The sequence below is a fragment of the Pieris brassicae genome, chromosome 5 (genome assembly GCF_905147105.1).
Source record: "Pieris brassicae chromosome 5, ilPieBrab1.1, whole genome shotgun sequence".
NCBI classification, from domain to species: domain Eukaryota; kingdom Metazoa; phylum Arthropoda; class Insecta; order Lepidoptera; family Pieridae; genus Pieris; species Pieris brassicae.
In genome coordinates this window covers 20,147,012-20,164,101 of record NC_059669.1, presented here as the reverse complement: position 1 = coordinate 20,164,101, position 17,090 = coordinate 20,147,012, and the positions used below count along the sequence as shown (strand labels likewise).

General features: G+C 32.0%; 1 protein-coding gene across 3 annotated transcripts in view; it reads right to left on the bottom strand.

The window, feature by feature from the left end:
- Positions 1 to 11,663: 11,663 nt before the first annotated feature.
- Positions 11,664 to 17,090, bottom strand: part of LOC123710128 (G-protein coupled receptor Mth2-like) — a 74,612-nt gene continuing 69,185 nt past the window's right edge. For all 3 annotated transcript variants that reach the window (XM_045661849.1, XM_045661850.1, XM_045661851.1), the window contains 2 exons: positions 14,979 to 15,168; positions 11,664 to 14,165 (listed from right to left, as the gene is read on the bottom strand). In XM_045661849.1, the coding sequence (XP_045517805.1) occupies positions 14,058 to 14,165; positions 14,979 to 15,168 (298 nt within the window). In that variant the 3' untranslated portion in view covers positions 11,664 to 14,057. The remainder of the gene's footprint in view (positions 14,166 to 14,978; positions 15,169 to 17,090) is intronic.

Here is a 17,090-nt window from a genome sequence, read left to right as displayed (position 1 = left end):
TCTGGGCCTAGATTTACGTTTCTATATTGTGCCTGACACATGCTGTAGACTACTCATGATGGTAATTTTAGCCTTCAACTACGAGCGCTAAATGCATTCACAGAATATCTCTTGGTGCACCGGGGACTGCACCTACGACCTCAGGGATGAGAGTCACACGCCGAAACCGCTAGCCCCACACTCTACTGCTTAAGACATGTGATATGGCAAGTGTCAAAAGAAATATATATCTGTCAGTTGGTAGAAAAAGAAGGAAAAATGTTTCTCATCCCGAATAGCAGTATAATTATTACAAGCATTGGAAAATTTACGAAAAAAAATCCAATACAAAATATTTTCCTATCCTGATTTTCGTAACTGTCAAACATTTAATGGCGTATTTTAAAGATGTTTATGTAAGTAATGAATAGTTTTCTTAATAAAGTATTGAACTTAATATTTATTTTCTATTCCTATTACTTTCAAAACATCTTAAATTAAAGTCAGCTATCTGTAACACGACTATCATTGACTGTTAGAAAATTCGCCAGGGATTAATAGAATGACGCTTGCTTGTTTGAAATTTCTATGTTATGATATAAATGCGTATGTGTCAAATTTGTACCGTCATATCATTATATTATATTATATTAAAATTATAAATAAATAAATTATAACAATTAATTATTATTTATGTAAACTGGTTTATATCTGAGATATGTACCATTTAGTTTTATTATCAGAGTATTTCTCAAAGACTTATGAATAAAACATTGAAAAATATACTCTCTAGTAAGGAAACAGAGCTGTGGTAACAGTTCTTTCTTTGAGGTTTATCATTTAAGTAATGGATCGAGAAACTAATTACAGTAATTGAAGCAGGAGATTATCTTGCAATATGAATGCAGTTTCTAAGTTGTTTTTTTGTGTTCTCATTTCTTTATTATTCTTATATATAAAGTTTTATAATACTTGATTTTAATATCAATTTATATTTATTGAATTTATATATCATTTAAGTTCCTACAACGAGACATGACAAGCCTTTTAACTTATTACTATGTATTGTAACTTATTACAACAATTTATTAAAATTAAAATCTTATTATTATTTAATCCATGTTGTTTAATCTTTCAATATTTAATAAACTTCAAAAAATATTCATTAAAAACGTACGCTTTATTAACTACTAAAATTAATTTTATTCGCATTTTTATTCAGTACATATTATAAGATTATTTATCAAATATAGTTTAGGCTTTAGATAATAGTATTATCACTGTTACCAAATCAGCCATATAATAGTGGTAGGATTTGACAACTCCCCTCAACATTCCAAGCGAAAATTCTAGTCGATTATTCGTAAATTCAATGTATTGCAAATCATTTTGTTCACAAACATCGAGCAACGAAAGCGAAAATCGAAATGTTTGTAGTGAGTATTCCAATCTATCAGGGCTTATGTAGAGGAGCGAATCGAATCAATGCGAATGAGGGATGCTCGCGACTATACAGATAAGTCACGTTCTATTTCCTCTACTAATGTTTTTCCATTTTTAAATGTGATAATGGCGTATACAATGTTGGGTTGAATTCGATTTTTAAATTTTGAAAGATGGAGTTTGTTTATGTACAGATATTGCTATGAAAATGCAACTGGCGGCCTTATCGCCTTTGAGCGATATCTTCCATGCAACCACTGTTAGGGAAAAATACAGTATTAAAATCGATAACAGGCAAGAAGGTCAAAAATACATATTACATATAGTTATTAAGACAAAACTAAAACTTTCCTGATCACATCCTGCGAGAAAAATAATGTTTGGCTTTGGAGACATATATATACATATATATATATAGAGATAGATATATTATCCTAATAATAATCAATAAACAAATTGGCGTCATTATATTGATTACATACCAAACTTCTTAAAAAAACTAGTAGCGTCAAATAATCTTGTAGAATATCTCTAAGAATGTTCTATTTGCTTTTATTGTTAACAATAAAGTGGCGCGTGACTCTGGTCTTTGGGGTCGTAAGTTCGAACCAACGGACCGGACCTTATGACTATTTCGCACTCGGCTGTCTATTAAACACAAAACATCTACGACGAGTGTAGACGAGTCGAGTACTATACCTTTTGTTTATTAACTTGCTTATTAGGAAAAAAGGATTCATAAGAATCTTAAGCCAATACCAATGGATGGAGCGCCACGTGTTTTGTCAACAACTTTGAACTGGATTGAAGCTATGTATTATTATTATAAACTTATAATTATTTAAATAATTTAAAATTTAATTTTTTTCGACGTTTCCCGATTCTGTAAAGCACGCTTCCACATAGCTTCAATCCGGTTCAAATGTGTTTTCTTTCAATGTGTAAAAGCTATGTTAACAAAAGACAATACTACAGAACATACAAATAATGAGTTTCTTAGTAGGGGATACCAAATAACACTCGTTTAGTGTGTCATATTACTAATGTAGTAAACGGGAACAAATCTCAGATCAATCAATTAGGGGGAATACGATTGTGCGAATTCGTCAATTCATATAATTAATTAGATAGTTGCTGGTTCATTTGTTGACTTCGACTTTATTAATCGAATAATCGCGAAATTCATTGTGATGATTCTGTTTATTCAAAGTGTACATTTAATCTCTAAGATGTTTTACTATTTATTGCAGATTTACTAAAATTTAATGCCCTGTTAGGTAACAATTGAGATGATTAGAGAAAGCCAACTAAACAACACGGAGAAAACTGAAGGTGGAGGTTATCAATAGACGTTTTTTTTAATAGTATGCCATATTTCATGAAAACAATTTTTGTATTATTATAAACTTATAATTATTTTAAATTTAAAATTTCGACGTTTCGCGTGCTTTACAGCGTGCGTGGTAACCACAATGTGTAAAAGCGTGTATGTAATATATATTTGAAAAGGACTCTTGGGCCGTACTACAGCCTGGGCGCCTAATTAAAGATTTAAGTTTCCGCCCGCTAGGTGCTTTCCTCGCTCTATGAATAAGTATCGCAATACAGCGAAATGCTGCCAGCAGTAATGGTACGGCCACAGGGCCCAAACTTTTGAAATTTGTTAAAATTTTCTATTTATGAGCTTTTCATTATCTTTTAATTATACCTACTGTGATTTGTAAAATATATTATTATAAAATTAAAATATTAAGTAATTTGAATACCAATTAATATTAAAAGATTAACAATATATGAATTATTTATTTATAAAACTATTATACAATTAAACAAATATTTACAATATACTTAACCTACAAATTATTAGAATTATTAAAAAGAAAATCAAAACAAATTAAAAAGTTTGGTCCCTGTGGCAGTGTACCTTTAACGCTGACAGCATTTCGCTGTATTGCGATACTTATTCGTTGAGCGAGGAAAACACCAGCTCTGGGGTCACCGTAACTATCTAGCAGGCGCCTTAAATTTTTAATAACCGCCTGTGCACTTAAATCTCACGGCCCAAGAGTCCAAAGAAAATAACATATAATTAATATTTATAATTGTAATCAGTTTATATTAATTTGTATGTATTGTGTACTTATTGTACATAATAATATTATAAATAACACTGCTATCCATGTAACCAGCACGATCTTCAATATTTCCCGACATGAGATCCTTTTTTTATATATTCCTGGGGGAATTATTAATCAAGAAGAATTTATCTGGTTTTCATTTAATACTACAGCTTTCGATTTTATGTTTCTACTACTTATTCACTTCAATTAGGTCTGGCGAACTTGGGGCCTCCTACAATGAAGAGCGACAGCTACTTCCGAAATATCCTCATGGTATTAGAATCCAATGATATTTGAAATAATCTTCATGATAAGCGCATCGAAGCTGGCGGGCGGGACATGCTCACCTCTTTCTCTACACATCTTACTAAGTTTTTTGACAATTCTGATGCAGAATTTTTCGTAAATTTTCCAATGCTTGTAATAGTTATACTGCTATTCGGGATGAAACATTTTTCCTTCTTTTTCTACCAACTGACAGACATATATTTCTTTTGACACTTGCCATATCACATGTCTTAAGTAGTAGAGTGTTGGGCTAGCGGTTTCGGGTTGTGACTCTCATCCCTGAGGTCGTAGGTGCAGTCCCCGGTACACCAAGAGACATTCTGTGAGTGCATTTAGCGCTCGTAGTTGAAGGCTAAAATTATCATCATGAGTGGTCTACAGCATGCGTCAGGCACAATATAGAAACGTAAATCTAGGCCCAGACATAAAATGTAACACTATTTTTTATGAAGTACTGTAACAATGGAATGTAACCTAGAATAGAGCTAAAATAACTTTTTCTCTACCCATTTTTTAATTTCTTACACACTCACTTTTTACATACATTTAATGATCTGTATCAATATCGGTTAATACTTTGCCTGAAGACGTCCTCTTCAATACAACAACTCTAGTTTTTTTAAATTAAATATAGTAAATTCTGTTTCGTAGCGAATGTGATGACAATCCATCAGTCTTTTTCATTTTTGCTTGAGTTCGTCGGAGGCTGATAACGGTTGACGTTAATGGAAAATGAAATTCAACGGATCGTTATAATATCCAACACAACCTTATATATTGCGTTTTAACGACCTTGATGGCTTAACATTTCAAGACGCTGAATCTGAAACAATACTTATTATATTAGCCGAATTTTATATTATTATTTTATTAGTCTTTTGTAGGAATTGGCATCTCGCCCTCTGGCATTGAGAGTGTCCATGGACGGCGGTATCACTTAACATCAGATGAGCCTCCTTCCGTTTGCCCCATGTTCTATAAAAGAAAAGGAATGAAGCTCTAATGACTCCAACCAAAAGGGATTCTCCACTTGTCTCACCAATGTCTAGTTGGCCGGTCGGCTAAGGTCCTCGGGTATGTATCGGTCGGAATAACTTCGTAAGAACAGTGCAGTAACAGCATATTGTAAATCTCGCTATAGTTTTGTGGTTGTCTTGTCATAGGAGTTTACCTGGTTTACTTACGATGGGTTCAACTATGGTCATAAAACATAAAGCCGGTCATAAACGATACAAAAGAAAAATGTCATAACCACGTGATGCCACGGTGGCGGTTAATAATAATAAAGTGAGAATATAAATTCTAATATAATATAAAATTACATTAAGTCTACAACGCTATTGTAGTATTGGGGTTAACTAATATAACAAATTACACATTGAATTGATAGCCTTTTACGATTTTTTTTAATTTGGCTAAAAACACATGTTTCACAGCGTTATGTCATACGGTATTCTACTGTGGGGTGTCTGTCACCAGTATAATACTCTAAACAGAACTAATTTAAGCATATGACCAACTAGACTCCATAAGATAAACCACTCCTTATATGGAAATTGCATTCGTTTTTACAAGAAACTCCCAAGCGAAATAAGACAATTACCACTAAATAAATTCAAAGCCCTCGTTAAACGTAAATTAATCATTCAAGCTTTTAATTAATTTGACGAATATTTAAATGATCCTTTGGACGATTGATTTGATCCACTTCCAGTTAAAAAAAAGTTTGTATGACTCAAAACTTAGCGATAAAGAGAGTGCGGAGAGTTTCTTGCCAGTTCTTTTTGCCCGCTGTACGCTGTACTGTATTCGATTAACAAATGATCATGAAACAGATACACAAATCTGAGGACCAGACCTAAAAAGGTTGTAGCGCCATTGATTTATTTATATTATACATTGCAGAGTCCAAGTTCAAAAATTATATCTCAGTCGAGACCAGTATAGTAGTAAATTTATTCACATGAAAAGTACACCCCACGCACTAAAAATTTCCACACATGTTAAACTCGAGTAAAAGCTCGCACTTGCAAATCGCCCATCACAACAACCCTTCAACAAACAATGATTATGAAGTTAGACGTTCCGTGAAATATTGCGATACCATTTCGTAGGGGAAGATGTCTGTACATAACAAAGTGTGATTGATGAGATTTATCTGGAGGTGCAAAGTACCTCAAAATATGGGACGCGGTGCATATTGCCGTCCCGAAAAGGGGACGCAATTTAATGTATTCCGATAAGACTTTAATGCTTGGCGTGCTTCAAATTTTCAATTATAATAAACTGACGTTGGTAGAATATTTTATCGCTATTATAAACTTTGTTTTAACTATCGAACGCCTTGTTTTCTTACTTGAACGTCGATATTCATACGTAATTATATTGATTTTTTAAAGAGGAGTAAGCTCACCTGTTGTTATGTGCTACACTGTTGTGTAGCACGATATGGGATATACGGCCCATGGACACTCAATGCCAGAGGGCTCGCGAGTGCGTTGCCGGCCTTTTAAGAATTTGAATGCTCTATCTTGAAGGGCCCTAAGTAGAATTCATTCGGAAATACTTCAGTTGGTAGCTGGAGCCACATAGTGTGGAAACGAAAGACGCTCAGTTGTGGATACGGGTGGCAATTCGTACTCTGCCTCGACATCCAATGATGAATCTCAGCTGAAGGTTTTTATCCGAACAACTCCTTTGAACAGTCTCCATGTTAATGCGGTAGAAGCTGCAGACCTACCTCACATCTCTACGTTGCATCAAGGGACCATGTTGGTCGTCGATGATTCGAACCGCTCTTCGTTGAATATGGTCAAGTAGAACGAGCTGTTACCAGGGAGCTCCCGCCTAGAGGTGAGAACAGTTCTCCATGTAGGGCCAAATTAAATTTGTGCATATTTTGGTCTTCATACTGTTACAAGCGATGGCCCGGAGTGAAGTGAAATCTATTAAAAATTAAATTAAAATAATTACCCTTAGTTGCTGTACTTACTAGTAGCCAGTCTTTTATATGATGTCATAATTTAGATTAATTGTTATTATAAACTAATACCTACAGCCTGTCTCATGAGAAATGCATACATTGCTGTTTTGATTTAGCACTCTTTGTTCTGTACCGTTGTACACCGGCTTTTCTCCTCCCAGGGTCTCACCTGTCTTCTATTACTTCTCTTTCTATTCTCATTTTATATAAAACGTGTGAAGAAGTATTTAGGTACATATCTACTGATCCCAATGATATTCGCAATTCGATGCTTATTTTTGTATAAATAAGTCGTTGATTAATAAATACATAAAAAAATCTTCACATTGAATTTTTTATCAAAACGTGTATAATTCAGTATGAAGTAACTGTATACGAAGATTTACACAATACATCAAATAGTTATGGGTACATCCCTGGTTGACGGAATTAGATTGTCCAATTTATGAAAGAGAGAAACTCACTTTTTTTAGCAAGTATTCATACATAGCGAGGTTACATGGAAGAACTTACATTTTTTTAAAAACCATTTAACTTAAGCGTACTTTCACCACAAATTGCCGTAAAGGGATGTTCTAATGGACGGTTTCCGGGCAAAATGTGTTACTTGGAACCGGCTATATTCGTTAGTACTATGAACATATAGGCCTAAGTTAATAAAGCGTCTCAGTCAACTTTGTGTAAAATTTGAAACCGCATAAAAACAGACTATAATATAACATTAAAACGGCTTACAATTACTGTTATATTATGTTGAGGTTTTAATGCGCCAAATTCATAAATAGTGTTTTTTTTTATGGCAGGATCAATTAAAAATCTATCAACGATAACAAATGTAAAACTTATAAGATCTATTACAATATTTTTTAAATAACTAAAAACCTTATCAACCTTGTTGTGAAATCTATCTCCTGACCACGATTACTGATCAGAGAAACGTTACTTTTGTGTGGTTTTTTTTTTTTATAGGATAGGGCGGCAAATGAGGCTACGGGACGCCCAAAAGGCATTTGAAGGAGAATTATACTTTTTTTTTAGATAATTGGAAGTCGATTCCACAGTTTGCTAGTTCACAAAAGTTATAATATAATTTTATAATAATAATTTTTGCTGTATGTAAAAATAAAAATGGAGGAAAAATGTATTAGTCCCATATTAAAACCGCGTATTGTTTTACCCAACGAAACCAATTAAATTTTAATTAATGGCACTTTGTATTGAATGTGTGACTCCCTAGCGGTTTCATCTGCGCTTTATTGATCAATATGCTTTATAAATAATTATTTCGCTATGTAATTCATATAAAATGTGATATTATATAAAATTTATATTCACTCTGACCTGAGGCGCTTATAATAATATCCTAATGTTTAAAGAACTCCAACGTGAATTATATTATTTTAATAACTCGTCTTGTAGAAAGTGGTACAGCCTCGGTCCTGCCTGCCCATTTGGATGAAGCCTGAAGGCAACAGCATGGCACTCCTACTAGAAAGTGGTGTGAAGAAGTATTTTGGTAAGTATCTACAGATATTGGCGTCAAATACATTATTACAACATTTTTTTAAAGAATAATTTACTATTTATTAATATAATCAGAAAAGAAGTTCATGGATTATAAAATAATTTTGTAAGTCTCCGTATACATCCTTATAACGATTAATCGATCGATCGATTAATGGATCGAACCTACGATATCAGGGATGAGAATCGCACGCTGTAGCCACTAGTCCAACACTGCTCAATACTACGTGCAATATTAGTACTTGAAGTTATAGAAATGATGGCTAGTAAACTTACAATATGAAGTATCGAAAAATCGACGACCACATCATTTTCTATACTATATGTTCTGTGTATCTATTTTCACATATACAATACAATATAATGACAATTATGGTTTTACTTAAATTTTACAAAACCAATACAAATATACAAGTTTTTTCCAGTAATAACTTATTTAAAAGTATTATATAATATTTTTGAACTTTTACTTTGCATTATATGTCAAATTACGTATGAAATGATTTAAAAAGTGCATATATTCGAGTATAATAAGGATTGTATTAAGTTTATTTATTATATTAATATACCACTGACCACTATAATAAAATTATTATTACACGACCTGCAACGGAATGAAGCCCTCCAAATTCTTCCATTTGTCTCTCATCTTCGCTACTATTTTCCTATCTTTCCTCGCTATCTATAACATCGTATTTATAACATCTTCCCAGTTATCTAGTGGGCGTCCTTTCTTTTTCCCACTGGCCCATTCCAAGGAAAAAGTTGTGCAATAATTACTACCAATTAAAGAAACATTCGTGAGGAAAGTGACGACATGGTTCTACCATACAGAACGTGTATATTGTTACTGCAAAAGTTCAATGAGACAGATGCTATCTAAAGTCATCAAGGGATGTTACGCAAGTGTATTATTATTATACTGTTCTAAACATAATGCCGTGAACATACTGGATTATGCTATGTTCTAACAATAACTTCTGAATCACGTATTCATCTGGAAGCTATTAACGATACAATTTATAAATTATATACTAATGTTACGATGAAGTCGTTGACGTAGTTCGGGACTTATTGAAGGCGTTATTAAAAGAATTTAAAAAAAATCACGGACAGAGTTAATGAATATAATATTTACCACTATAATATAATATTTCATTTATGGAATTTCATCGGATAGCGCTAGATGTTTTGAACTTGACTTCTGATTTTGATGATTGATGCTTTTTCTTTCGAAAACTCAAAAGCACCATACATTTAATTTTATAAAACTTGAAAGACTTGCGATCTAGCCTTCTCGGGTGGAAATTAGTTTTTTAAATTGTTTCGAAATAGCATTATTTTAATCCCTTATCTGGTATAAAGTATGTACGAATTACATTTGTAAATTCTTCGAAATTCAGTAGCTTTTTAAATGGTTACAAAATACGAATAAATACATTTCTCCGTTTATAATATTCGTATAGGCAAATACTATATGTGTATAAGTTGCTTCACTGTAAATAGAACTTAAGCAAGGCTGATGTTCGGGTTACGTCAACGTGTCTGCCATTCCGGGGCATGTGGGATAAATGGGGACAAACATCGAATGCACATTACGAAACTATGTGATTGGCTCAGTTGGAACTAGAATTGTTAGTGCATTGTGACTTAGTGATAACCTATTGTGTGAACATAACGTCAGGGATATGTTAGTGTGTTATATTTACATAATTTCTTAGTCAAATTATACACACATGGAATAATAAGTATTAAGTACTGGATTTAGGCGATTAAATTTACTAAATTAACTAAGGTTTATTATTGTTACTCAATTAACCTTTGGATTAATCTCTACATTGTTATTTATACATATTATTATTTATATGTTTTCTTTAGATTTTACTGTATATAATTACAGTTATAGTTCCATGTTATTTTGAGTTTTTTTGTTAATTAATTATGCACTTCTTGTACTATACCCTTTATGGGTGGTATTGTCTTTTATTAAAATAACTTTTACACAACTGTGTTTTGTTTTCTTTATTGCTCCATATTAGGGTTGAAGAAATCTATTGTTAGCGATAAGGCTGCCCGTTGCCTAATAACTTATGTAACCTGCTTTTTTAGTTTTTATATGCATAATTTTGTATAATTTGGTAACGAAGTGTAAATTAATAAATAAATAACCTGTCGAGTTTTAGTTGGCTCAGCCATAGCTAAAGACAGATTATTTGTAAACGTGTGTGTGTATGTGTGTGGTGTGTTTAACCCTAATACATTCAAAACTATGTAGATTATTTGATACGTTTGATTTCAAATAAAATCCTATAAAAAATTGAATTTAGAATTTCCGGTCCATTTGCCAGAAAAGCTACATCTAGACGCCAGGCTTGCGAGGCTTTAAAGGAATTCCATGAGATTAGACCGAGCCTTACCCGGATCACCCCATTCCGTTATTATTAGAAATACCGATTGGAAATGCGGAAACCATTCAGCCATGCAAAATACTCCAATTCTTGAATCGAATAATCCAATATATACCCTCATACATTATATGAATGTGTTTTTTTTTGCAGTTACTTGTCTACAGATAAATCGCTGGAATTCGCCATAACATCACTTACTGTGGTGGCTTTGGGACCCAAAAAGTGTCTTGGCCTCCAAATAAGAAGCTTACAGCGCTCCATGGTCAATGCTATCTTCCGCAAATTCTCTGGCTTTCAGCTGGTCCTACACTCTGTAGATTCATTGGTGCCTACGCCGCCCTACAGATCACCGACCACTGGGCCGGCTTTTTACCGTCCGATCTTGGCCCGTGCGTTCAAGACATAAAATCTCTTAACAATGAATTCTTTCTCTAAAATATTATTGATTTTATAAAGATAATCTTAGTAAGATACAAAATATTCAATTGTTATTATTATTGCATAACATAAATATTATAAATGAAACTAAACGCGGATCAGGATGTTCCGAAGTTACCCAATTTTCCATCGGACCTCAGTCCAGAGTGGATGCTTCTTCGGATCCTCGTGTGTATAAAATGAAAGTAAAATTTGGGACAACCCTTATCACTTCGGGGTTTAGTCGATTCTCATACTTACTGAATATGCATAAAATAATTCATCAGGATTGGTCTAGCTGTTTCAGAGGTGTATGGGAACGAAGATTATGACAGGATAATTTTATATATATAGAAATGTTTGTCCTCAATTCAGTCGAAATAAAACAACCACGTATAAAGCTTCTTTATTTAACGTCATGTTTGCAAAATAGACAAATATACATTTTTATTTTCCTTAAATTCCATAACATTTAACAATTATAGGTACACATATACATGATATAAATTAAGACAAAATTATACGAAGAGCAAAAAAATTAAAAATATTTTACGTCTAATTATTGTCGTACAGTTTGAATTTTGATTTTATTCAAAGCACTTAAAAAACTTAATGGATACACGCGATTGTATTACATTTCATTGTTTTACAGATTTATATTTTTTAATAATTTCAACCAATGATAATATAATAAAAAGCATTATTTACAAAATATTGAAAAATTCATTACGGCTGTGTAGTAGTCTCGCGAGGTGTCATTGTTTGCGAGCTGTAGGTTGCATTATACAAAACACATAGTAGATGAGGTCGTAATCAGAAATTAGACTGACTCCCGTACGTCAAGGATGTTGAGGATTTTGACATAAAAAAGTCATTGTTTGCGCTAGGTCTCGTTCTGAATCTCATTAAGGTCGCCGCTCTAATTCTGACGCCATTAATTTGAAAATCTATAAAGTATGATTATTTAATTACGATTTATATATGCTATTCCTTTCATTGTGTATTCAGTTGTAAGATAGAAAAGGATATTTTTCAAAAAAAAACTATGAAATGTTCTTGTAATTACGCCTTCATAACGTGTGTTAATAAACGTACTATAAACTTAAAATTCAGATATTGTTTATTTATTAGCATTAGGACAAAACATTGAATACCTATTTGGTGTTCATAGTATGTTTATGATGTTAGAAGCCGGCTTAAATATTCAATTTTGATTATGCAAATTAAGACAGCTATTGACTAGACTATAACAGAGTAAACATATCCACAGATAACATTCATACAACTTCGATAGACTATAGAATTTTATAAGCACAGATAACGTACAAACTGTCTATTGGCGATGCATAGTTATGGCTTAAAATAATTATGACTAGCACCCGTTATGGGAATAAACACATACATATATAACTAATTTTGTGATGCCCAAGTAAATTGTTTAAGTCGTTAGTATAATGCCTACGTTGAGGAATATTCACTCTTATTATATTTGACATTAGAGCAAAAATGACATAATATTCAATTGAATTTATAGTATTAAGTTTATAAAGATGCCCGGTTCGGATAGACAAATTCATAATAAATATATATGGCACATTAGTGTATCGGAATGAATTGTTTATTATTCCAGAAATATACTAATAAAATAACAATTATTAGGTAAAGAAACGTTGCTTTTTCGTCGCTATACGAGTGAGTGTTATATGCTCATACAATAATCTATTGTTATACAGCCGTGATTCGAACGTACGCCTATTCTTTAGCCTTGTGTAACGCACGCTCAAGCCACTAGGCCAACACTCAATATGAAATCCTGGGTCGATTTTTTTACGTTTGCAGTAGCAATTACGACTCGTACGTTAGTTTCAAATTATTGGTCCGTAGTATAAAAATAATTTATAGCCTCACAACATTTACTATAATTGCTAAAAGAAAGCAAGCTTTTAAATATATAGAAAGCATAAGTTTTCCAAAGTAGAAACTATATAAATTACAAGAAATCACATGTATAAGATTTAAAAACAGTTTATGTACAAATGTTAAAATAAAAATCAATTTACAATAATCTTAAATTAAATCTTAGACCGAAAGTTTGTTTAACACTTTAAGCTTTAAAACAAGAAACACAAACTTATCTATAATAGTTTTTACACATTTTATACAAATAAATTATAACGAAAGACCAGTCTAACTACACGGTTTTAACTTAATGTGTCGCTCAGTACATCTGCGATATCGACGAACGACCGGTCTCTTTTTTGTATACAATCCAACCAATCAAATCTGGAATAAGGACCTTATATAATCCTGTTAGCATGGTAACGAAGTTTTCCATATTAAACAGGTATTATGATAAGAAACTCGATGTTATCCTTCATATGAGGTTGTTATGAATTGTGGAATAATAGTAAGAAGGAACTTTAGCCACGTTCCAAACATGCGATTCCTCTACTAAAATCACATAATACTGTAATAAAATCAGTCTCTAATATCGTTAATTAGGGATTTGTTTTCATTTTCTTAAGAAAACCTTAAATTAATTTTAAAGGCTTCCAAAAAGTTTTTATAGATATTATGTAGTATCAAAACAATTGTTTAAAGAAGCAACACTCATTTATTGAAGAAAATGTTAGCCTGAACAACACAGAGAGACAACGCCACAACAACGTTACAAAAAGCAATATTTACGCAGGTGATTTTAATATGGATTTTTTGTAAATTTTTAGAAGCCCTTAATTTAATTTTATACGTATTAAGCATCAGGAAATTTCTTTCGTCTGTAGTAATTATTTTTCACTACTCCAACTGGACCCTGAGGGCCCGACGATATTTGTTTCATAGAAAATTATACTGAAATGTCAATTCATTCACGGAAGCCCTGTTCCACGATGTTCACTACACAAAATCTCTTCGGCCCGTACCACACACACTGTTTCTGTCACTCACTACGGATATTTCTGATTCGTCTTTTCTTCTTCTACAAGTGCTACAGAGTTTTGATAACTGTAAAGAATTAAGAATTTAAAATATCTATCAGACGATTTGTTTCTCAGCTGTATACAGATGTGTAAAATTTGAAAAACAAACGACACGGCCACATTGAGACTCTTTCAAAATCTTTAGAGCAGAGTGTTGAAATTTCCCTTGGAAACAGTGCGAAACCTAATAGATTAAAGGCCTACATAAAAGCCAAATGTGGCAATTTTGAATCGAATATATTTTTGCTGAGACTTTAATAAATATGTAGGCTGTATACATTTTAATAACATTACGCCATTATAATGTTCATTTACAACATAACGTATGGCTTGACTAGGTATAATCTTATTAAATATGCCAAATTTACCTATACGATCACAAAAGGTAATTTTAATTTGAAGTTTCCATTATTTTTCTACCTAATATCTTAATTTTAGTAAAGAGACTAAAATTTAAAAGTGTTAATGTGTTGCGCATCATTCACAATACTATATATGGGTACATAGTCTGTTAAATTATATTAATACTGTGTTAACATGGCAACGTATATTTCTATATTATAAATTCCTTAGATACGTTATCCCATTCATCAGGAATTACGACAACGAAGATTTCGATACAAGTGCATCTAAAACTGTATTTCCTATCTTAAAAGTAATTTAATGATATCGTTATTATTATTACTTCACCTAGTAACCTCCATTATTAAGACGAGTAATCCGAGAACAAAAAAATCTTCGAACGAAATAAAAATATGGAATCAATTATAACTTAATCAATCTGAATGTAATGTTTTTTTTTTAAATAAACGGTTTATTATTTTTTTTAAAACCTTACCTTAACATACGATCGGACGGGTTGTTGCAATACAAAGATGGCGAATATTACGACACCCTGCAATGCATTGATAAGGTCGAACACCGACCATACTGACACTGCTGATGTACCGGCTCCCGCTGCCCAAGATACCACCTCCAACACCCAGGATATACCCATGATGGCGGATAGCAGGCAGCATTTGCGAAACCTGTAATATAATTAATAATTTCTTTCCGTTTTTATTTGTAATAAATTAATTTTAATTTAATTATTTATAATAAAAACGGAATAAATTTTTTTTTTTTTTTTTGCTATTGTAGCCTTTTTTACTATTGTTGGTTCTATTATGAATGGAATGTCGTTTATTAAAACCTAAACCTAAACATAATATTTTTTTAACCTAGAGAGTAATAATTAAAATGTAATAAAAAGACCCTAAAGAAATTTAAAAAGTTTGTTCCCTTTAACGCTGGCAGCATTTCCTTGCTGCATTACGATACTTATTCGTTGAGCGGCAAAAGGCTGTGTTGTCACCAGTATTACTACAACTTAAATCTATAATTAGCGCCTGTGCACTTGAACCCCAAAGCCCATACCCCATCAGCATCTATACCCCATAGAGAACAAAATCTAACAACAGACAACAAACAGAATTTTTCTATTATTATGTATATTTTATTAACTAACTGTTATTTTTAATGTGAATCACATTACAAATTTATTATATTCTATTATTTAACTATCAAAAACTATCGCCATGTCTCAAAAATATTCGAAATATTGATATATGTTTGTATATTTTATAGTAATAAAATACCTGTACATAATAGTCTATCTTGTAGAGCTGTACAAATGATAACTAAGATAGTATAACATTATGAAATTTCTCCACTAATTATTCAATTCAATGCGGGCTTAGCAAACACGCCTCGATCGTAAGACCTAGATTCCTGACACAATATATGCGGGTCAGGTGAACGAATTTCTAAATTAATAAGTGCTCAAGGGAGGCTGTGTCAATCATCACCTGATGAATTTCAACGTGCTATGAATATTAATATTTTTATAGTATTTCTATGTTATTTATACTTTGGTTTTATATATTAGAAATACTAGTGAAAACCAGTGACTATGATTGCTATAAAACTCAAAGGGAGGTCTAATAAATTCGAGTTTAATAGGTTTAGAAGTAGCTGGGGTAACTAAGAAGCACCTTAATCCCATTAAACATAAAAAGTATATCCTATAATATTTTAAATATGCTTTGTCCTATATGTCACAGCATAAATACAATTTGACTGAAAGAGTAGTGTAATAGACTAATTTTAATTGAATTTTCTTTTTGAAGTTATACTTCTTTTGGCGCATTAGGGAAAAATGATGAGAGGAATTTTTTACGATGCGCGCGCACGTCATCTTAAAAAACCGACACAATGAAGTTAGCTATAGTCAATATATCATATTTTGTGATATTTAAATAAACTTTATTTAACTAGAATGCGTTACAATAAAACTTTCAATGTACTAAATACCTTTTTTCTCTTGTTAGTGTCGTTTTTTCTACAAACGTAGAATAAATTTTTTGATAAGGTTTTTATCTTGTTACGCCAAAGAAGTATAACTTATATATAAGTATAATACATAAGTACAAACACGTTTTTCTGAAGTGAAACTTCTTTATCGGCGTTGGAAATAAATTTACCGTCACATTTTTAGGTTACGCGCCTTTTTTTTCTTGTCCCTACCACAGTTGATTCTAAGAGCAGGGATAGCATGTCATTTAACAATGATAGTAATAATTATATTACAATTAATGAAATACTGTTATAATCCTAGTAAAATAATCTTAGTAATAAGGTAAATTGAAATAATTTTATTATTGGTATTCATGTGTATGATAATAAAAGCCTTTTGTTAAACTTTATCCAATTTAACTTTATTTAACCAATTTCTGTAAAGTCGCATATAGTAAATATTTTTTTCTAAAACAAAAGGTCATAAAGAAGTTTCACTTCTCATGTGTGTACACTAGTACACGCACACATTTTTATGTTACAGGGAGTAAACTGGCAGGAGGCTCACCTAATATTAAGTGTAACCGTCACCCATAGACATATAAATACACAAACA